This window comes from Grus americana, chromosome 3 (assembly GCF_028858705.1).
Source record: "Grus americana isolate bGruAme1 chromosome 3, bGruAme1.mat, whole genome shotgun sequence".
Taxonomy (NCBI): domain Eukaryota; kingdom Metazoa; phylum Chordata; class Aves; order Gruiformes; family Gruidae; genus Grus; species Grus americana.
In genome coordinates this window covers 101,511,770-101,535,738 of record NC_072854.1, presented here as the reverse complement: position 1 = coordinate 101,535,738, position 23,969 = coordinate 101,511,770, and the positions used below count along the sequence as shown (strand labels likewise).

Genomic DNA, 23,969 nt, shown 5'->3' with positions numbered 1-23,969 from the left:
AAGTATAGTATTAACATAACTAATTATTAAGATTATTTTCTTCTACCACGCGTTACCTCTACAACCAGCCTAGCTCACACTCCTTCTGGTTTTATTAGTGTGAGAAAATTACCAAGCTCTACATTCTTCTGCAGTTATTCAATGTAAAATTACTTATTAGAATTGCCTTACTTAACCACATTTCCAGCACTCCAGAGGTTATACCTCTGCTTCAAGAGGCAGAATTAAAACGTTAGCGTCCAAAATAATCAACAGGAAATTTCAGCATAAAGTGATCAAGAGATGAAGCTGGCTAGGAATTCTGTTAGTTCCATAATTTTTTTTTTATTCTTTCAAACATTTCTGCAGTTTTTTGTTATTAATAGCACTTGATGCATGAACATCAAAGAGAAGAAGATACAGAGACTATATAGTTTGTATCATAGGATAAAATCTGTCCTGGTTTTGGCTGGAATAGAGTTAATTTTCTTCCTAGTAGTGCGTATAATGCTGTGCTTTGGGTTTAGGATGAGAATAACGTTGATAACACACTGATGTTTTGGTTGTTGCTAGGCAATGTTTACACCAAGTCAAGGACTTTTCAGGTTCTCATACTGCCCCACCAGTGAGGGGGCTGGGGGTGCCCAAGAAGCCAGGACAGCTGACCCAAACTGGCCAAAGGGATAGTCCATACCATATGATGTCATGCCCAGTATATAACTTAGGGTAAAACTGGCCTGGGGTTTAGACTGCAGCTCAGGAACTAGCTGGGCATCAGTGGTCTGCGGGTGGTGAGCAACTGTGCTGCGCATCACTTGTTTTGTATATTCTTTTATCATTATTATTATTGTTATTATTCTCTTCCTTTCCTGTCCTATTAAACTGTCTTTATTTCAACCCACAAGTTTTACCTTCCCCCCGCCCCCCCCCCCGCCGATTCTCTCCCCCATCCCACTGGGGCAGGGGGAAGCGAGCGAGCGGTTGTGTGGTTGTTTTAGCTGCCTGTCGGGTTAAACCACAACAAATGAAACCTCACAGATCAGCAAATTTAGTCTCCTAAACATGTTTTTGTTCTAGCTGACAGGAAAAAATTCATGACCTGTTGGATTTTTCCTTGCCCGGTGCTCGGACACTTACCGTTTCAGCTTCACATCCCGAATGACTGGCTAAGGAGACATATTCCAAAATAAATCAATAGCTTTCGCTAGCTTGGCCCATGAGTTTACTCTGAAGGACAATATACTCCAATTCCTGCAGAACTGGAATGCAGCTAAGAATACAGTAATCACTGTATTTAGGAAATCCCAAACAATCTCAAAATGAGCAATCCAGGCTTCCAAATAATTATGATAGGAGAGGGAAGAAAAAAACAGAGTACTGAAAGACATCTGCTTGAATTATTCTCTAAAACTTGGCCAAACTCTCTACATCACGGCACAAGAATTTGTTTATGGCCAGGAGTACCAATCGTAAACCATGCACCTCATGTGAATTAGTATTTTTCCTTACTGGAAAAAGAAAAACCTTATGGTTTTCTTAGAACTGCTGTCCTTTTCAATAAAGACACAGCTACTTGTAAACTTCATCGTGTTAATATACAACTACGTAAAATTATGTTTGTACTGTTCCTACGCCAAAAGGGAACCAGACACGTAGGCACTACCATGATAAAACAATAACGTTTCACAGCATCCCAAAGGCAGCCGCAGTAGGGTTGCAACGTACACATGAATTGGAAGCTAATCTCCAACCTAATCTCTAACATGACAGTAGTTACAAACACCAGAGTCTCACATACACGGCTGCTTCCACTGCTGCTGGTGAATCTCTGCTACAGAGTTTGCTAGTTTAGGCAAAGCTCCCACTTCCCGATGCACTTTGAGCAAAAGCTATTATTTCAAAGCAGCCTCCTGAAAAAGTCACTTGCCAAGGGCCATATCACCTTTCCTACATTTTCCGATCGCGGTTGAATCTTTATAGCTAGTACTATCTCCTCTCCTAACGACAAATTCTCAGCTTTGCAAGCCAGAATGCTATCGCCTTGCTGTCTATCAATTCCTGTGTGCAGCAAGCCTCTTCAGCATGAAGTTTCTTGAGTGCTCTCCAGATTGATAGGAACTCCAGCTTGTTTATGCTTAAAGAGATTTGACAGCTTCTAACAGCCACTTAAACTTTGATGTCCCATGGAAGCCCCCCAGCCTATTTTTGAAGCATCTGTTTCTAAAATTTCTGGAGTTAGTACTGCCAAGAAGAAGCGAGGCCTTATTAACATCAGATTGGCTCTCCACCACACTAGAATTTGCCAAGTGCTTTCCAACAAAGCTACAAGATAACTTTATGGACTTTCGTGCTTCTGAGACACTCTTGAAGCCTCCAACTGCAGCCACAAAAAAAGCTTGTAAGAGAAACCAAGACCTCCCTCACCAATTTTGGCCACGCAATGGCATCACGATTTAAAAAAAAAAATAAATAAATTTAAAAAAATGTTGACTTTAAAGTCTTCATCTTGAGCAAGAGTCTGGGGTCAAGCTTTCAGAATTCCATACAAAACTCAATAGTGCTGCATTTAATAATACAGCTAAAATTTATTACGAACAGGAAATAGCAAGCTGCTTAGCAAACACATGTCTGTACATAATATTAAAACCTCCTCTGAATTTCCTATAATTCAAGCCATTGCCCACTTTAATATTTTACTCTTGAACTTTCCAATGGTGCAGTTAGCATACCTAACATAATAAATCATCATAATTTGACTGGCAGTATCTTCTTCCCTACTGGAAGAGAACTACTTGGAGTATAAACATTAAGAGCATTCATGAAGTTATGGAATAAAATTTCAGAGACTATCTCTTAAAAAGCATTGTCCTAGAAATTTCTGTGCTTTCCGAAAATAAACCACAAGTACTTTCTCTATTTATATTTGGCCTGAGACGGACAAAATTTTAAGACAGCTTTATCTATAGGCATTCCAAAGTTTGAAAATGAAGCCTTTCTCCTGAAGCACTTTCCACCATCAGTCTCCTGGTACAGGGTGACGTGCAGAGGCCATGCAGTTTTAGATGCAACAAAAAATTACTGCCCCAGTTAGGTATTTGGGATCAGGCCTTACACCTGCAATACATTTTTTTGTACGCATTCTTAGGCAATTGACTCATGACTTCGTACCCCAGCTGTCCCTCTTTACAACAGAATATATCACTCCTTTCCCTCTGCCTTTGCCTGTTCTAAGCCCAGTCAGTAACTTCATGAAAGCAGGCCACTGCTTAAATAAATTAATTATTATCCTTAAATAAATTAATCTTGTTAATTCTCTGAAAATCAGGGAAAAGTCTTTATAGCACATCATCATTTTTGAATGGTTTGTGAACAAGAATAGAGGTGAATCCATTTCCACATGACTTGCTGCTTTAACCCTACGCAGTTTATACCTTATATCCACAAGCGTCTAAGTCAAGTGAACCCATGTATCATGTATTACCAAGTAACAGCCCTCACCCACAACAAAATCCCTTCTGGTCCCCGCCCGCAGCTCTCTCCTTCCTCCCCAGCACAGCCTGCCAGTCCTCCATCCTCTCTGCAATGCTCCCCAGTTCTTCCCACGCTCCCTACCCCATTCCCCTTCAGACCTCTCCCTGCAGAAAGCACTCATATCTCTTCAGCACCTCCTCTCCCAACTCCACCTCAGAATAACCCATCTCCCTCCCATGTCTGCTGCTTGCATAGCTTTGACCCGCAGCTCGGAGAAAGGCAACAGACACCACCTTCACTGTTGGCAGATCAAACAAATGGCATGGGGTTCTGCACAAGGCTGTGCGTTGCACAAACCTGATTTAGAAGGCACTCGGTAAATTAAAAATCCTTCCTCCATAGAACTTAACACACGTTAACAGCTGATGTTGGTAAGAGCAAGACATTCAGGCCAAGCACATTTCACTGGATTTGTGACCATGTCAAAGATGACCAGGAGAGAGTCATTCTTGTAGAAGGACAACGCCCCATCCATCCCAAATGTTAAGCTGAGGTTTCTGTTCTAACATGAATGATCACGCGATGTCTCCATTTTTCTTACTGTTGTCGCAATAAAATTATCACTTCCAGGAGATGACCTTTGTCAACTGGTCACATTAAACCTTCCTTAAAATTTTTGTTCTCTTCATCTGACCACAAATACCACTACTTCTTCACCCAGTTTTCCATCTATCTGGAGAATGAATGTTCTTCCTGAAGAGATGAGAAAACCTGTAGGTCTTCAGGAATTGCAGAAATATTAGGAACAGATTTTTTTAACCTGTCTCTAATCCTTTGATTATGCTAGCTTTAAGGGCAGTTGGTATCTGACAAGGATTGGTTTTTTGCTTGTTTTGGAGTTTGCTTGGATTGGTTTTTTTAAATATTGTTTCTCCAAACAAAATGTACCAGCTTATGTGAAGATTACAGTTCAGATGAGAATCTCCAAGTTATTCAGCTGAATTACACACACCTCGAGAAAAGTAGCATTGTACAGAGCAGCACTGTAAACCCTTGAGATCACCATCAGGCAGTACTGTAACGTGGAGGTTTTTCTTCATGCATCACTGCTCATGGCAAAATTAAGTCACACATAGCAGAAACAGTCATTCATGTTGTAAAGTTAACTTTAACTGGCGTCATGTGACAAATTGTTCATAAAAAAGCCAAAATCTAAGTTATTAGGGAAAAAAGAATGTAATAAAATTATCTTTTCTATCAGTTAGCTTAGTTCCTTCACATCATCCAGTCTGACTGAATTACTAACATTTCCTAAAAAGAGAACTATTAGCAATCCCAAAATTTATATTCTGCACTCATTCTAAACAAATATGGGTAATTACATTTAGGGAATATTTAAATCCAGGTGTTAGACAAAAAAATCAAAATGTAATTATTTTGTGCCACCTGTTCCCTGTACATTTAACAGGAATTTTATAAATAGTTTGAAGGCACAACTCTGTGGTTCTGCTTTGAACTCCTGTGTGACGCCACCAGCTATTTTCTTAAAAATTCAGATCAGAATAACTATGCGATATTAACCAATAGGCAAATGTTCATGTTTTTTAACAGAGTTATTAAATTCTTGTCATTTTAACTATAAGATGCTAAAAAGATTTACTAGCCAAAGTTTACAAAAGTAGCCAAAGACTTTATCTCTGAGAGATGACTGTAAATACTGCAGATAGCTGTTGCAGTCAAAGCACTCTCTCTCCTGTAGAAAATAAACAGTTGGAAGCTTTCAATATTGCTACAATTCAAGTAACCCATCAGGATTTGAGGCCATTTGAAACAGGGATCACACCCACTGCAGAACAAGAGGGAAAAAGGGGGAGGGACAGAGGATGGGAGTGGGGTGTCTTACATGACATCTCTTAGGCACACTAAAAATATTTTAATTAGATGTAGAAGAGATTAATTTGACAATGAAATGTACCATTGATTAAAATTTAAACCTTTGACTCTTTTCAACAATATACTTAAACGAGAGACAAACCTTCTGCATGCTGTAACACGAGAAAGACAGACTCCTCGGAGATGATGTACTTGTGCAGACACACCATGTTGGGCACACAGCGGGGGATGATGGTCGTTCTGCTCCTGCTGTACTCACTACTTTTCCTTAGACCCTGACAGAGAACAAAAAGGTCAGTTGTACCCTCAGTTGCCTTTGGAGCCTGCTGTGCTCTGTGTTTATCAACCAAACTAATCTATCCGAGTTACTCTGGGCTTCAGAGAAACCACTCATCTGCTGCTCTATGCCCCTCGGTCCCCCGAGGCTGTGCTGATGGCATCTGGCGCATTTCCAGAGAACAGAAGATGGCACAAAGCTGCCATTAAAATCAATTACATGGGTCAATGTTTTTATTAGAATCTCTCTCAAACTAAGTCATCAGGATGACACTCAGTTATTTCCCTGTGACCTTTTTTAAAAATTTTATTTTTGTGTTGTGACCAAAAGACACTATTAAAAAAATTCAATTCAAGTTCTAAAGACAAAAGAATGCCTTAGCCTTACAGGTAATCCTCACATTTCCATTGTACTTTAGTAAAGACAACCACCACCACAACAAAAAGGAAAGGAAAGGATTAGTCTCCTTGAGAGGTAATGATTTTTGGGAGGTAGCACAGAGATGAAGTTGCCAGAAGTGAAAAAATTGATGGGGAGAGAGAGAGAAAGAGAAAAAAAAATTATGTCAATAGTGTGACCTATTACAATATTGATAAACATAAGCAGTTAAATGCGAAATTCAATGTTACCCTATCTGCCAGTAGATAAAGTGAGGTTCTAATATACAATATTCAGAAATAATCCTTTCTGAGGAACAAAAACATTTTCTGTACCCTGCACATACTTAAGACAAACAATTTCAAAGGCCAGATGCACAAAGCTAAGGCAGGGTTGTAAGCCAGACCTGGAGCAAAGTTATAAAATGTTAACAATTAATTTGAGCTCCATGTTTAGGACACAATTTTTCAGCCCCTCCTCCCATCGGCAGTGGAATTCATGTCAAAGGGAGCCTGAAATAATGGCCACAATAACAATACTCATACTAAACTCATTCTCAGCATCACAGATGCTCCAAGCATATTGGGATCTTGATCTGAGCACTTTCTGAAACATAAGAGTAACGTGAAAAATTTTATTCTGACCAATCAACTATTTGTTAATTCAATCATTTAGTAACATTAAACTCAGTTTTCACAGCCTATTGATGTAAATCATAGGAAAGCAGTTATGAATAAGACCAGCTGTCCATTTCATCCAGAATCCACTTTGACCGATATCATACTCCTCAGCTAAGGGAAGACGAAACACAAAGTGCTGAGGAGAATTTTCACCTTCATCAGCAGCCTGCACATGTGCTGAGCCACTGGGGCTTTACAGCTGTTTTAAGCAGCAGCACATTGAAACTGTGATTCTTTACCAAAGTCTGCTAACATGTTGGCCTCACTAACCGTGAGTAAACTCAGGACATCTGAGTACTAGAGACATTACAGAGAAAGGAAAGCAACTGAACACCAACAAAAAGAATTCCAGTGCGCTTAATAGGGAGAGATATATATATATATTTACATAACAATGTATTGCAGAGATAACGCTGTACAGTAGATGCAAATTGATCTTTGTGTGGAGGTGTAAGTTAGGAGGCCAAACTGTTTAGAGAAGTAATAAAAGACTTGACTCACCTTCAGTATAAAAGTCTGCTGTGTTCTAGTGTCCATTACAAGCAAAACCTAAGCAAAAAGTATTCAGAGAAGTATTTAAGATTCACATGAGTAAGTTAACAAAACACAGTTCTTAAATCTAATGTTAAATATGCTTACAAAGGAAGTGATGTAAGTAATGATTGAAAAAAAAAAAAGAATAAAGCCCTGAAGCACACATTTGATAAGAAGTTTGGTTTTTTAGGAAAGAAGTATGATTGAGGATATAGATCTCTAGGGAACTACCAGAATGTCACCTAATTCCCAATCAGCTAACTTAAAGAATGAATCATAACTGTGTAACAGCAATAACCAGTACTATCTAATTAGAGCAATAATCTAGCAGAACCCAATTTATAGAAATGCAATGGTAGCAACACAACGAAGCACAAAAAGTAACCACGTAGCATTACCTTCCTACGCCGCTTCACTTAAATTCTCACTGTACCTACCTTCCCAGTGCAACACTTTTCCCCATCAGGCTTCCTATCCATCAAGCGTGTCACCTACCAGTGGGTTACTGGAGGGTTTTTTTTGTGGGGTGGCTACGTACCTGCTTTCCAGGGAGGTAAACTAAAAGCTGGCCACACACATGTCCAGGCCACCAAAAAAAAGAAAAACCCAACACGTTTTATCAACTGTATAGTCACTGCTGACTCATTCCTCCACTGCCATTTTTGTTTTGCAGCACTCATAAGCCACAACAGAAATGGCTGCAAGGAAGTCCCTTTGTGCTACCATAAACGAGTATTAAGATAACAACAAAAAAAAGAGGATTTATTTAGGGATAAAAGAGTGGATGGGTTCACTGCCGAGAGGAGAACACCTACAGCTGCAGAGAGCATCTCTGTTAGGAGTGCATCACCTCTACTGAAAGGACTTTAAACACAGCACAGCAATGAAAGAAGTACTAAATTACATCGTCCCTCTTAGCAAGCTCTGTGTATTTATGTGTTGAAAACAAAACAAACAAAAATATGTATGTGTATATATATTTTGGAAACTGCATCTTTAGGGATCTGGAACCCTCCACATCTCTATCGTCAAATCACTCTGCTCAGGAGTTAATTGTTTTCAAACTCCAAGAACAGAGATGTACTTGAAAAGCACCAGCTGCAAGACAGCCACATGAGCAGCACAAGCACGAGCCCAACCCTCCTCTCCGAACAAAAGTGTGCACCCACTGTTTATTTACAACAGACATTGTAAACTTCCAGTATAAATATTCACACACAATTACACCAAAATATTTAGGCTGCAAAATCAAACACCTAAAGGGCTGCAAATGTCAGCACTGGGGTTACCAAACTTTTGAGTTCAACAGACAAGATACAGCTACTGCAAGTCAATAGACAAGATGCAGCGAAGACCAAGTCAGCTTGCATCAAAACAGACTTTTTGCAGAGGAATGGCGTGTCAGGAGATTCCTCAGGTGACGGGAGAGGGACAACATAGCACAGTCTCCCTTATCTCCCTGCTGCGTTTGGGCAGCCATGCAGTCACGCCTGCCATCTCTGAAATGGTGAAGTCTACCACTGAAATGGTGAAGTCTACCAGGTTGACATCCTGACTTTCCCCTCACCAAGAGAACTGCGGAGACAGCCATCCCGTGCAGTGCCCACAGCAGGGTGAGGTGGAGACACGCAAAAGGCCCGCAGGCCGGGCCAGGAGGGGAGGTCTCAGGGCAGTGTTGTGCTGGCTTCCCCCAAACAGCGGTTGCAGCAAAGCAACCTTTGCTCTTGGGGATGGCCGCAGTCAAAACACAGCCCGCCATCTCTCCCTGTCACATCCTGAGCATCTCAACTAAGAGAAGGAGAATTAGAGTCTTTTCTAATTGTCCTTCTCTCACCAAATTTCACCAAAAGAAATAAAGTGACAGACACCCTGTCCATCTCAAAGACCTCCTCTTTTACTAGGGTTGCACCCAACTTTAAAAGGTCATCTATATCTTCTGGTAAAAAAAAATATCTACAGAAGTTGGTGTTACCAAGATGTTTTGACAAAGGAATGACACACAGTTTCCATCTCAAGGGCACGGTAAGGAAAGGCAAATGTCCCCAGGCCACTGAGTTTGCCAAACCATTTTTCAGGCCTCTTACCAGAAACAGTGGAAACCAGCAGAATAAATAACAACTGTAAAACTGGTTTTGTTCTCCTTGCTTAACCAAAAGGTATAAAATTAAAAAAAAAAAAAAAACCAACCACAAACCACACAACCACCAAACAAACAATAAAGAAAGCCAAAAGAACAAGAGCAAAATAAAAGACACTTTACAAGAGGTGCCAAAAGAAGGTAAAAATGGTTCGGAAACAACTATGCATTTACAGTCACTTTCCTTCTTCTTGTCCCAAGTTTGTTTGTAGCTACACACTGTTCACATTGAGGCAATAAATACGAGAACATATGTGATTTTTTTTTTTAAATGTGCCCTTTGACTGTCAATATCTCCCAAACAGGTGTTGGCTAAATGATTATAAATTGGCCTCTGGATACACCTCTTCAACTGAGCCGTACAGGACTGGCGATAATATAATTAGACCTAAAAACATCAGGCTGGTGAATGCTTTCCATCTGTTTGGCAATAATGTTTAGTTAACAATAGTCTTTAAAAGAAGCACCTTCAACTTCAGTTCTTAAAGTTATTTATAGGGCCATTCTTAACACACCAGCACTCTTGCTAACAAGAGCTTTAGCCACTTGGAAATTATTAGCCATACGGCTGTGTATGAAAAGGAATGGCAGCATTTAACATCTGTATCTCTCCAGATTTACAAGCATCAACCTCATTTAAAGTCATTTCTTAATGAACAGTTCCGTGGTCTGTATTAATATTATAGTTGCATGCACAAAGATCATAAGGAGCCAAACATTTTTTTAATACCAACAGTAGGCCAATCAGTAATGAAGCTGTCAGCATAAAGGACAGAATAATAGCTTCTTTAACCCTCAAACAGGATTTGTTCATTTGTAGAGTAGAAGACACCAATTTAAAAACTGCTCATGGGTTTGCTCACCTTTATAAAGACAAAAATCTAATTTGGTACTAATTTGATACAATTGTCTTTCCAATAAAAGGCTCCTAAAGCCATCTTTTATTCCATGATAAAACAACTGCTATAACTAAAACTGTCATGAAATAATTACCTTTGATAGCATACCTTATTGCACAAATACAATTAATGTATTCCTCCCTTTCATTTTTCACACTTGCTTATCAGCACTGTATTAGCATATGGTGTAACAGAAGAGATTACTGAGCCCTCACCCTGTAAGACGACATATAGAATGACTACCACTAACGGGAATAAAGCAGACAACGGGTCCCTTTAGGGCTAGCTTCATCTGTTGTTATATTACAACATCAAAATGAAAGTAGCAGCTATAGTTTTATAACAGTAGCAACAACAAATAATATTTGTATGCCTTTAAGGTTAACTACCTAGACAGACTAACAAGTATTACTAATCAGTTTGTTTCTTCTTCCTTTCCATCAAGCATCATTCCTTCCCCCAGTGATGATCATCTACAGCTCCACTTCATTTCATGGAAAATTATTTAATCTGCTGATTCAATACCGACCTTTCTACGGGACTGTTTACTTCACAAGGGACTCCAAGAAGCCCAGGAAGAACCATTAAAGTAACTTTAGAAATTCACCTAGTGGTGCTCTGGCAGACTACTTTACATGGACCCTCCAAACCAAAAATCTGCTTCGAGAGGATGTAGCCTGCATGCATATTACAAAAAGGTGGTTTAACCAGATTCACCCAAGTAATTAAAGGACTACATGAATGAATAAATCACCATCAGAAAACTAACATTTCAGGAAGGGATAAGACCAGGAAAGAGACTGTCACACATCTATTTGCTTGACTTTTTATCACATATCCAGAGCAGAGAAAGGTGAGCAGGTCTTGGATGCATTACCAGGCTGCTCCAGAAGTGCCTAATTACAGTAAGCCTGCCATCGACACAAATGTCAACTTATTCTCCTCACCTCACGCTTTACAGCCAATTTCTGGATAGTAGCGCTATCCCAACAAGTCTTTCCTGTTTTCCTTCCTTCGCACTTCTCCCACATTGCAAAAGGGAGTGCTTCCAAGTTCTTCAGTAATTCTTTTTCTAAGATTTCTTTTTAAAATGCAAACTGACGACGGCACAATGGGGCAAAACAGGATTCCATGTAGCATTCCCCACTGCATGACTCTGTCCTTCTCCAGGGCAGATCACAGAGAGATGACCGCATTAGACCGGGCTGTTCCTTGCTTGCGTAAGCTGATGGAACCTGTTTCACTGATGATGACTACTGTGTAACTTGTAATATTTAATACCTCCTAACAATGAGCTGTCGGCTGTAACATTCAGCATCTTATCTCAGAGGGGAGGGAGAAAAATGCACAGCAGGGCATTCCTGGGCACTGAGCAACTAGTCTGTGACACAAAAGGAGACAAGGCAAAATCCTATTTGTATTACTAATGTACAAACAGAGTCAAGGTCTACATATCATGCTGGCTTTTGCAGCACTGTTGCTTACTCGTTCTTTCCCTGTTTTTCTGCATTGATGACAACCTCGACGTGGCCAAAAACACTGACAGGGAAATAGCAATTGCCACAAATAAATATATAATGTAAATAAGTGTATTCAGCAGCACAGAAAACCTTTTTTCTACGAGCACTTGGACTCCCAGGCACATCACGAAACACAAGTGAACACAGCAGCGTTGCATGGCAGCATCTCAGTAAAGTGGCACACAGCAATAACCCTCCGTGCTGCCAAATAGGATTTTCTACTTGTGATTTTTATTTTTTTTTTCCTAAGTCAAGGGTTAATTCTGATGCTGACAGCAGCTACTTAAAAAAATTAGCTTCTTAGATTTGATTTACAGTGTATCCAACAGCTTAGTGGAAAATAAATTAAATTCAATTCAATATAGTAGGTACAATTAATTGGAGAAAAATAAAATAAAACCTGCCTGGTAAATAACCATAGTCTAGCTTTAAGAAAACAGTTAATTTCAGGATCCTTTAAATGCACAGAAATTAGCAAATGTTTCAGTATGCTAATTTTTTTTAATTAAAAGATATTTCTGCAGTAAAAGCTCTTTCATATGCACTACTGATTCTTCATCAAACGTTAAGTTTCCAACTTAACACCAGTATAGCCGGTGGCAGCCTGAAGGTTTACCATCTGCTGCCACCCAAAGTCACGGTGGCCACCTTCAGAACATATGCATCAAAGCCCTGAGATAAGAGACTGAAGGAATACTGCAGAAGTCAGCATAAGGGGAATCACAAACCCAGAGGCAGGCAACAGGCAAGTCACCAGGAAAAAAGAACGTGGTGAACCATTAGTCACCCTACTGAGCACCCAGCCAAGGTCGCGGGGGACAACACTGGAAGAACTAAGGACTGCTCTAAATGCACTGCTCTCCTGCGGGCATCCTTAATATAAATGCAGTCCTCTATCACACTGCAGACGTTTTCTTCCCCAGTCCCCCTTTCTTTTCCGGGTTTTTTTCCCCTCCCTTCCCTCTCCCCCACTACCTAACATTGATTTTTTTCCAGACTCCACACTTTCAGAATGTGACACAGAACATACCTGTGCTTTCTTATTTACTTGAGCAGGTTTTAACACTGATCAAAATAAACACCTCAAAACACATTTTCTTACAAAAATGTGGCGTTAAGTTCCCTAACACAGGCTGAAAAATAGCTTGTGCCTGATCAAAGAAAATGGAATAGGATCTCTTACTGCAGTACCAGATACTTGAAGCATTTTGAAGACACACTGGAGCTAAGGGATTACTTTAAAACCAGTTCCACTTTGTTATTAAATTGCCATTCTACGCTGAAAACACATCATGTAATAATGTCACCAGCGATCTATCTATTAATTCTGGTCCTTATCTGCTAAACAAACGCACTCATTATAGGATAGATTCTCCAGCAAAAGTCCAACAAACTGGAAGACATATCAGATGATCACCTAGGATTTTTCTCTTTGCATTTACCTCACCAGTTAGAGCATCCCGTTACAGGTAGGGACAGACAACCAGGAATGAGACAAGTTGGTCACCTGATCCTAACACAAGTACTTGGGACTTCAAGAAAAGCTTAGCAGGGGCTGGTGCACAGCTGGGTGCCACACTCAGGGCATGGTTGCGGTGATGAGGCAGAAGCAGGCATGCAATTCCCCCCGCTCTCCTCAGCTGTGCCGGCTGTCAAGGCTACCAGGATTAAAAGACCTACTTAACACAGATTTATTCTTGTCACTTTTCAGATTACACCACCCAGACTCTCACTCGTCTCCCTCTGTCGTTATAAAAAGAGATTACATTTGGCTAATATGTATGAAAAATGTGATTATTGCTTATCCTTGTACCTGGGCAATATGAATTATCTTCAGTTTGCAGTTATTCCTCCTTTCAAACCATTATTCTAAGGAACTTAGAGCTCGTATATCCTATGACTTGCAATAATAGTGTACTCAAAAGACAAACAGTGCAGCTTTAAATAATGCAAATGCTAAGAAAACAGCATATATTCAAATTGGAATTTTTAATACTTTTACTTGGTTGGTAAGAGAGGAAGGTCCACTTTCTTAGAGGAAACTAAAAACTGGCCAATAAATGACAAATGGTGAAATATTAACCTAGAAAATATATCTGGCAGGTTTCACTAGAGAATACAGTTTACAATATGAAATGCCACTCAGCATCACAGAGTAATTGCCTGCCACCAATTATGTACTAAGCAACTTAGTAATAGTTAGGAAGACAAACTTAAAATAATTTTGGTTTAAAAGAAAATATCTCTATAAATTATTTCTTTCTGGAGGCCAGAAGATACATATAGTTCAGCCTGCACTGGAATATTCAATAATTTAATTTCTATTTGATAAAGGGAAGGGAAAAATCTGCATTATTTTACCCAATCTTAGGACTGTTTTATGTCAGATGAAACAAAACATTCACTAAAGTCAAAAGAAATTTTAGTGAGACAAACAACAAAGAAACTAGAGAGAGACTAAGGGTTATAACAACAAAACACTCAGAAATGTTCAGACTGGTATAAATAGAAAGACTTCAGGAAAAGAAGTGGTGGTGTTCGAGGGCAGGGAAGAAGGACCAGGACTCTTTCTAGCTGGGAGAGAGATTGCATTTTAAAAGTTGAGTAAATTTCGTTACTTGGGGCTTGAAACCTGACTGTAGCTTAGGAATAATCCTGCAGCAGCAGGAAAAGGAACGTAGTGAGCCAAGAAATCAGTTTTGACGACAGCTCTGTAGTTGATTTGATTTTGTAGGACTTGCCAAGTCACTTAGGAAACTAAAGGGTTATCAAACCATAAAACAAGCTCTTAAAAGTTTATTTGTCTTAATAGTTGTTATTAGTATTACTCAGTTTTGGATTTTTAACCATTTTTGCCACTGCTATTTTCCATTATGCCATGTTCGGATGAGGAAAACTTGCTAGTTGGTTAAATTCATTATAATCTGTTTTCAGACAATTTCTCTTTCTAAGCATCATAATGAAACAAGAACGAATGTCTGAACTTGATTGTGCTATTACGGCTCCCTTTTCCTTACACCTCTTCTGTAGACACAGCCACTCATTCAAATCCATAAGATGATCTAAAGACGCTTGGCAGTATGAACCTGAGAGCCAGGTAAGAGAAAACATCTGCTACGGTCAACTCAACTTCACAACTGCAAGTCTTTAACCTCATCTCAAAATAAAATATCGAATATTTAAGTTTCTAACAAACACTTGACAGGACATAGGTAACTATGCACAGCACACACACTGCCATAAAAAGAGCCCATTTCTTCTATCCTCTGAATAAATTCCATTAAAACTAACTATAACCTGTTTGAATTCAACTGTGGGTCTGCAGATTATGCATGTGAACTCTACATATATTCTATGTACTTCTGCTTTTTGGCACTTTCATTCATGACGTAGACGAGTAGCAATTACACGTTTTAAATAATACTGACTTGGTTCTCCTGCATATTTCTAAGGTCAATTCATCAAAATGTACTACCATCAAAGTTATGACTTCTCACGATAGCATGACAGCCACAAAAAATAACCTATACTCAAGATGAACAGAATTGCTTCCAGTTCTTCAGAAGTTATCTACTTCTATCAGGAACTCCCAAAATAATTTTAGCAAGGCCCTGATGAGAGTATTTTATTTTATAAGGTTTCAGATTGTATAATAAAGCTTAACAAACAGCATAGTGAACAACAAGCTCAAAGGTACAGACACCAGCGGAAGAACTGATCACAGTCACACCAGTGCCAACACAGACAATGTGGCTTGATGGGGGACCAGGGGAGGGGACAGAAAAGACATAAAAGACAGTCATTGGTTACAGAGGCATAGTTATTACTTAATGCATTCTGCTTTCAAGATGAATCTTTAAATTGAATGAATCTAAATAACAGAGGGTTCTAAAGAATAAGAAATTGGGTTTGAAACAGCATTGTGAAGGTATCCAGCAGCACCATAACAAAGTCGTTTCTTTAGGGGCCAGTTGTAGCTTCAAAGGGAAGACTTGCCTAGGGCAGAAACTCAGCACAGAATCTGCAACCTTGATTTTTAATTAGGCAAATTTTGAAAGCAAAAATCTTTACTATTCCAAAAAAGTTTTCAACTTTAAGGCACATGAACTGATAAAATAATTGATCATTCTTGCTTGGTGGTAGCAGTAGCTAAAATATTTAGATATTAGCCTGTTTTCAATGAGGTACCTCGGGTAACGCTAACAAGAGCTTTGCTGCCCAATCAGCAGCACCTCAGAGTCCACAACATTTGCAGGACAAAAGCCACCTTCATAATTAGATTAAACCTCTATTTTCAGAAATCTACTCACAGGTAGACTCTTCTCATAATAAACACATAAAATACCTGCAAATACCACCTAGTTAACCTTTGACACTACGAAATGAGCAAACACAGCAGCAGCAAAATTCAAGCAAAGTGTAGGTCCTCTTGGGTCTATTAAAATAGTCGGATTTATACCACAGCCTTTGCATGAGAGCAGACGCAGAAGGATGGGAGGGGAGGCACGGATATGGTCACTCTTCTGTGAATTTTCACAATATTTTAAGGAGTTTAATAATGCTAAGATCTCTAACTCTCTCAGACTCAGCAGAAAAGGGTCAACACTGCAAAAATTATTCAGGTGACACGGAAGGTGGAAAGGCAGACAGAGAGTGAAAGATTACACACTGGGAATAAACTAGGCTAAAATGAAATGTCTAATCGGTCTGCCTAGCCTAAAATAGTTTGAAAAACCCAGAGTTTCAAGTAGCAACAAGCATTTTGCCTGTGAAAATGAAGCCAATTCAAAACACTTCAAGAGGCTTCAAAAAGAAGAACAAAGACTGACGTTAGTCTAAGGGAAGGCACTGCACCTTTCAGCATTTGATGGAGTGCAGGTTAACAGCTGGTCTTCTCGAGGCAGCACTGTAGCAGGCAGACACCACTCCGGGCTTCAAGCAGCACTGGGAGAACAAGTCTGCAAACCAATGACCACCATTTTTAAGTCAATGTGTTTAAGCCAGTTTTGCACAGGATTAGGCAAGACAGCAGGAAAATGTCAGCAGCTCATTACTATCCACACACCCATTTTCTGCTGAAACTGAAGCAGCTACCTCAGGGTTAGAATAGGAGAAGAGTATATTCAGGCAAAACTCTGCGTGATGCTGAATCAGTTACAGACTTTTGCCCAAAAGTATGGCATCTTCAACGCTGGCCCTGAAAACCAGAATCCATTTTCAAGGAGAAACACACCATGTCATCTGCTTGGATCCAGCAAGGATACTTACACATCTATTTGGATTTCTCCATGGTGTGAGCTTTAGGGCGTAAGCAAGCAGAGAAAGAAGCAAAGAACAGTGATGGTGAGGAAAAGTGAGATGGTGCTTTAAACCAAAGGCAGGGGCATTGTCTCCAGCACAAAGGTATATGTGCACACTTTTGTTTCATATTCGCGTGCATTATAAAACCAAATAAAACATGCTCTGAACATTTGGGCTTAGAGCAGCTTTTCATTTGCTTCACAACTTTATGAACACTTAAAAATATTTGAAAACAGACAGCATGCTCAGAATAAGATTAAGTTCATAATAAGGAGATTCTGGAAGCAGGTACGCAGAGTACGAAGACACCTGAAAGAATATTGCTCCCTTTTTCATACAATAATTAAAAACATTCACTCTGACCCCTACAATATTGTTTACACATGAGCACACCAGTTGTATATACAGGCCTGTTACTCCTCACGCACATCTCCAACACTAAGATCTTGTCTTTCAGTCATCACCAGAACCCTGATTCTTCCCAACTCTGCCTCAAAGACCTGGACGCGTTCAGCTCACACCTGAAACACTTACTAGAGCTGTGGTCAGAGAGATCTAGGAGATCTGATAACACCAAGGACTCCAAAAGCTTCATTCTGATCAAGCATCTTCTCCGGTCATGGTTCATTATTCTTATACAAGAACGAAGATACTGCGAAGGTCTGTCTTGGTTGATTTCCAACATTTCTGCAGCCTCACATTGTCCGACTAATTCACAAAGTCCATGCCTACTGCATCCATTTAGTGGCTACTTATCTAGTTAGTGCCTACTAATCCAATGGATAGGTGCTTTTTACAACCTCCCTCTCTGACACATATACAGAGTGGAACATGGGCTAAATTCTGTACTGACAACTGAGGAAAGAAGACACAATGAATATGAAGTCAGAGCTGAGAAAACCTTATGTGTTATAAAAACAACTGTAATACCTAATATATATAAGCCCTCTGAGGAGAAGTTACCAACTTATGCACATAATTACAACAAAACAGGCAAAGAAAAACAAAAAAAAAAATCACTCCCCACAGTTAGGTTCAGTCCAACAAGAAAAAAGAAACTGAGAAATACAGACCTTAAGAGACCAGCTACAGGTTTTCTGATGCACGTTACAAATGCATAAATTGACCATGCATCAGTACATCATGCACAAACCAGGGACTACATAAGAAACTATCAAAAGACATGAGGGAATTGGCATAGCAAAAAGGAAATGAGCCTTTACAATCTGCATTAGCCACTGCCACATTGCTGAGTAATACATCATCTTGAAAGTATTTGCTAAGGTGATAACTAATCAGCATTATCAAAACAATGCAGCAATTCTTCTGGTCTCTTAATTAGGCTTGCAAAAAATCCGTATGGTCCTTTACTGTTTACAGAGGGGTATTACCCTGGGATTTTGGAAGACATTATTTGCATGAGTCAAAAATAAGCTTGGCTTCATTGCTGCATCTCTGTCTTTGCTGCGGATTTCAATTCCAAATTCTTAGGGAAGGAGAACGGTCATGTGTGTCCCCAGCCCCCATTTCAAGTCACAGTTCAAAAGTAGGAATTTCTACCCTTCTATGTTTTAGGTATCCACCAGTTTATTCAACTGAAAACACATCTACTTGTCCTTACCCCAGTATTGTAACCATGACTTCACTTTTGAAAAACAGGCCTCAGTCTATTGAATGCCACCAAACATGTACTTTATCCTTTAGCTCAAATATATTTTGCATGACCTTACATGAATTGCTTAGATAAAAGCCTTTTTTCTTCTACTTTTGTTATTTTAAAGTGCAGATGCATTTGAGTCATTTTCCCCTTTTGTTTCATATCCTTAAGATCCACAGCTTCAAAGACAAAATGTCAGCATGCAGTCGATTTATGACTGAACTCTTGAAGAGACACTGAAGAATTACCTTGTCAATCACCCCAAGGACTCTGAAGGCCTTCAGTTCCTCGGCAGGGCTCCTTAGGTTCCAAGAGGGCCTTGAACTTAGTGATCCTGGAGGCTAATGGAAGATATCAAAGATTATACATCAATCAGGGTGGTACTTGAAGGAAGACTGCCTGCTGAAGCAAATGCCAGGCCGAAGGAAACTAAATTTATCATAAATCAGAGAGAGTGAAGATGAAAGGAGAAGTTTTCTGTTTGTCCTTAGTGGGGTGAAAAAAAAACCAACTTGCAAGTAAATAAAAATCAAGATAACATTGAAAACAAAAATTTTAAAAAAGAAAAAATAATGAATTTTATACTTTCTACACTTAATGGAACCTGGCAATCGATTGCTCAATTCTTACCCCATCACAATAATCAATCAAAGCCTTACAGGTATTCTGGATACAAAATAATTCAGAGATCACTAAGGAGGAGAAAGCAAGTTAGAGGCTTTTTAAGTCTGAAGAACATAAAATACAGAATTATAAACAGGGTTCTCTTGCTCTCTGGTGAGCTTTATGAAATCCTTTTAATAACATGGTGCACAACAGAAACAATTTATAAAACTGCCTTAGAAAAAGGTAGCTAGCTATGTATCATTAATCTAGAAATTAACACCATAGCAAGAGAATTAGTAGGTGCTAACTATTCAAGTAGTTAATACACATAGATTTTTGTCCGTGCTATGTTTTGTAGCTTCTCCGGGCAAACTGAAAGCTTGCATGTCAGAGGAGTGAATGTTTCAACTGGAAGTCTTCTGGGACAAAGATCAATCTCTTAAGCATCACATCTACCTCTGGCACATTAACAAACATTTGCAGAAGTTTCCAGTTGCCAACTGAGAGAATTCATTAGATCGTCCTCCAAAAATTCAACACGCAGCTTCTACAAGAACCAAAGACCTGGATCTCTTCCTCACAAATAAGGTAACTTCATTTGCAGAGCTGTTGAATGCCAAAATACTTTAAGCATAACCTGGCCTTCCCAGGTACACTTCTATTGCACAAAGGTAAAGGAAGAGGAAGGTGAAACTCCTTGATTTTTAGGCTTATAAGAGGCAAAAGCTGTTTATCTAATTTGTCCACATCCTGAGTCACTATTTAACAAATATGTCACAAAGGAATAATGCTGGTAAGCAATTACACTGTGGATGAAATTTTTAAGTATCTGGGAAAAATAAAAAAATTTTCCCTTATGATCAGAAACTCCCAGAAAAACTGAAGATCCTGAACTAGGTAATTCCATTTGCTTCCTCCCTATTGTTTCCCCAGCATCCTTACTGTGCTATCCTCAAAGGCCAGGGCACCGCCCTGATACCCCCTTTCTTTCCCAAAAATCAACTCTTATTTAAGCATTGTCTGCAAAATTCTAAAGAAAGGGTCATAAACACACATTCAAAAAGCATGGAGAAAAGTGTGCTTTTCTTTTGTGTTCACCTACAGGGCTCAATGTTTAAAAGAGTTTATTATTTATCTTCATTTACTTGTCTGGGTCTTAGAATTGTTTTGTCATGTAAACACTACCAAGCAAGAGTAGCAACAGCAGTTGGCGAAAACACAGCCCAGATTCTACAAATCACTAAAGGTTTCAGCATGAAGAAGAAAAAAAAAAAACTGTACATGAAGTTTTTTCTCCAAATCTGATTTAGGTTCCACATTCTAGTGAGCTGTTGGAAGGTCGAGGGAGTTCTTTTGTTGGGTTGTATTTTGAGAGCGTGCAATTTTTCTGCAATAACGAAATATTTGCTTTGAAACAAAGAGTTGTGCTAACACAGAGTTTATTCATGACAAGATTTCAAAATCATTCTAAGGAATACATTTAATGAAAGAATATTTCCAAATCCTCTAGACTACTATAAAAGATTTCCACTTCTATCTGCATACTATTACATTTTATAACCATTCCTCAGTAATCAAGCTTTTAAAGTTTTCTCTTATGCATAACATTTCAACCATGAATTAAGTTCATACATCTCTACAGAAGTTAATAGCTGTCTAATAATGCTACAGAATCAGATTTCACCCATCATGTCTGAAAAGCCTAAAAAACCCAGTATATATTTTTGGGTCTTTCTCTAAATTATCACCAATGGTGGCACAGTCAGTAATACTGCATACACACACTGTTTTTCACGTGTGCACTCTACAGTCACTTCTTACCTTAAAACAATTTATAATTGCATCCACATCTCCATAGCTCCCAGTAGCATCTCCATTTTTATCAGTTTCAAGTTATTTTTTGCTCTTTACAGTACTTTGGTTTCACTGTTGCAAAGTCTAATAGGAGAGCCCAGTGATGGGGAGGCATCACATTCTGTCGTGAAGCAAGCTGGAAGCAAACTCTAAATACCCAATTCCCAGAACTACAGCAATTAAGCACTCTATGAAGCCGCCTGCTCCTCTGAATAGAGTAAAAATCCAAGCTCAGCATCTATCCAGCCATAAGAAAAATAACTAAAAAACAGCGCTCTCATCAAAAATAGAGGAACAACAAAAAAAATACAGTAAGGAGGGCAACAAAAAGTCAAAAGCTTTATTTGCCTTTAGAAAGAAGGTATTTATATTCTAAAGACAGTGGCAGGCTACCTCTGCCTGCAGGCAGCCTTCATCAGCCTGCCCAAACGCTCAGCATGCTGCTCAGGTATCCCAGGACCTTGTCTCCTGTGGTTGGGCCCTATATGTTTGAAAGTATTTCCAGACTACGCTCTGAGCTGCACAGCTGGAGTTACCTGACTTAGGATTGGCATCACCAGTTCCTTTCCCACCATCACCTTTTGGCTAGCGTGCGCTAATTTCAAGTAGACAAGGATGATACTGATTGTGATGCTGGCCTCTGCAAAGACTCGGCAGCTTGTGGCCACCACTTGTCTTTGGAAGGCTTTAGTTTTGCAAGCTACACAATGAAATATGGCAATAGCTCTTGCCTCAGCTTTGGCATCACTGCCAGAAGTTTTAAGAGCAGTGAGAGAAAGAGAAATACACCACCAGCCAAGCAAGAGGAAAAGCCTCTCACCTTAACCACATTGAAGGCAACAGCACTATCCCTAGCCCAGTGACACAAACACCATTTGATGGGAAATGATTTTACTGCTGATTCTGCCACCTTTGACAGCAGTCGCCACAGACCCTCAGGATAAAACAAGCACTTTCATGAACATCAGTGCAGAGCTGCACATCAAAACGCGATCTCCTCTCACTGTTCAGAGGTCTATGGCTGATGACTTCAGTAACCATTCACCTGTAGCATGACCAGACCCTCAAATGCAGCAAGGAGATGCCTTGTTTTGAAGCAGATGCTGCTGGCCTGAGGCGCGAGGCTCCACGCCATGAGTGTGAAAAAGCTTGCAGCTCTCCTGGTCTGGTCCTGGCCCCTTCCTCACTCTGCACCATAGGAAAACAAGGTTGCATCTCTGCACGCATCTGAACGTGGACAGAGCTATGGCGTGCTTCAGAAGGTCCCCAGTGATCACCGGCTTGGGACTGCATCTTCCCTGAAGCTGGGACACATCTGGGGTCATGCACATCTGGGACCAGCAGCAGACAAGCATGCAGAATGTGATCTTGGAAGCCTTGAAACTGAATTTCTTATTTTGCGTTAGATTTACATCTCACTGAACTACAGCACTGTATTTTCTTTACACTTCATGTAATTTTCATGCACATTTAATGAGAATTTTAGTAAGATATCCTATGAAAACTGCAAAGACTGAAGACTGCTTTTCCTGTTTGGGCATCAGGCTTCCATGTAACTCTTGTTACTAAATTGCTTTGAAAATCAAAAATAATTGACATTTTAAAAGACAATAGCTTTTATAATGGTGCAAAAAGAGACAATTTTGAATATAAAAAATTGGGCATAAGTAGAGCCAGAAATAATTTCAAAGAGTGAAAAAACCATGCATTATAAAAATATCTACAAAGTTAAAACAGACCCACAGCCTGTATGTGTAGCTATGCGCAGCCTCACAGCTGACAGCTATGTAAGACTGCAGCTTTCTGACGGTCAATCCAGCATGACTCAAAGGCTGTTGCTGTAGCTCCCACTCAGGCTTGGAGGTGGCTCCCCAGAGCTGCCACTTATAAAGAGGTAGAGGAGAAAATACAGCCTGAGAATCTCCAAAATGGCCTGCTGCTACCATCACACAGCATTCTCAAGCATTTGTCATCTAGAAGGCCCTTGAGGCTGCCGTGCTGTGCCAGAGGAGGAAGAGAAGGACAGCGTTTGCTGCAGTTTGTTTTTCCAGAAAGCCTGTGTGCCTGTTTACAACCTCCAGAAGTTGTCTCCCACATCTCCCACTCCTACAGGTCACAGCAAGGCTTTTCTCAATGTTTACAAGACTCTGTCAAGTGAGTTCCCAGTTCATGGTTAGTCACAGTTGCGTCAGTTCCCTGTGCTTCTTGTAAGCCTTAAGAAATCTTCTATCCATCCTTAAGCGCTCTACCCATAACCTTTTTCTAACAGTGCCAAGGGTTCTCCAAACACCTTCTCTTGTGCTTATCTCTTCACTGCTCAGACTTGCCAGCAGCAGGGTGGTTGCTAAGGATGCTATCCTTGAGGACTACACTGTTGGCTTTTTGTTGAGGCAAGAAAAGTAACAAACTACTACTGTTCTTTGTTTGGTTTCCATGGCATCAAAGATGATTTTTGCTTCTCAGCTCTGAAATACCAGGCCTTTGCCTCTAGGGAAATCTGGTCTTTGAAGAGGCAAGGGCCTGGCATTTTGGGCCGCAGAAGAATGGCTTGCTTCCTTCTGCCCCAGGCCCCCAGAAAAAAGCCACCATGCTTTACATCACGTGGTGTTCAGATGACAAATGGGTGGCTTGGGGTGTGCTTGGCAGGCATAGCCTTTTGAGACTGCCACACATGGCTCAGCACACGGCCGGCAGCCCAAACCTTCAGGAGCTATGAGGGGCTGAGGGGTGAAGGACAATAATTGAACCTGCAGTTCTGAGCTTACCTCTTCCCTTGCTGGATA

General features: G+C 39.9%; 1 protein-coding gene across 12 annotated transcripts in view; it reads right to left on the bottom strand.

Annotated features, from left to right (window-relative positions):
* RPS6KC1 (ribosomal protein S6 kinase C1) overlaps positions 1-23,969 on the bottom strand; it is a 96,856-nt gene that overhangs the window by 23,831 nt on the left and 49,056 nt on the right. For 11 of the 12 annotated variants that reach the window (XM_054822711.1, XM_054822712.1, XM_054822708.1 and 8 more), the window contains 3 exons: positions 18,975-19,067; positions 7,180-7,227; positions 5,486-5,618 (listed from right to left, as the gene is read on the bottom strand). In XM_054822711.1, the coding sequence (XP_054678686.1) occupies positions 5,486-5,618; positions 7,180-7,227; positions 18,975-19,067 (274 nt within the window). Of the gene's footprint in view, positions 1-3,807; positions 4,185-5,485; positions 5,619-7,179; positions 7,228-18,974; positions 19,068-23,969 lie in introns of those variants that run through there. The other variant, XM_054822719.1, reaches the window with a different exon arrangement.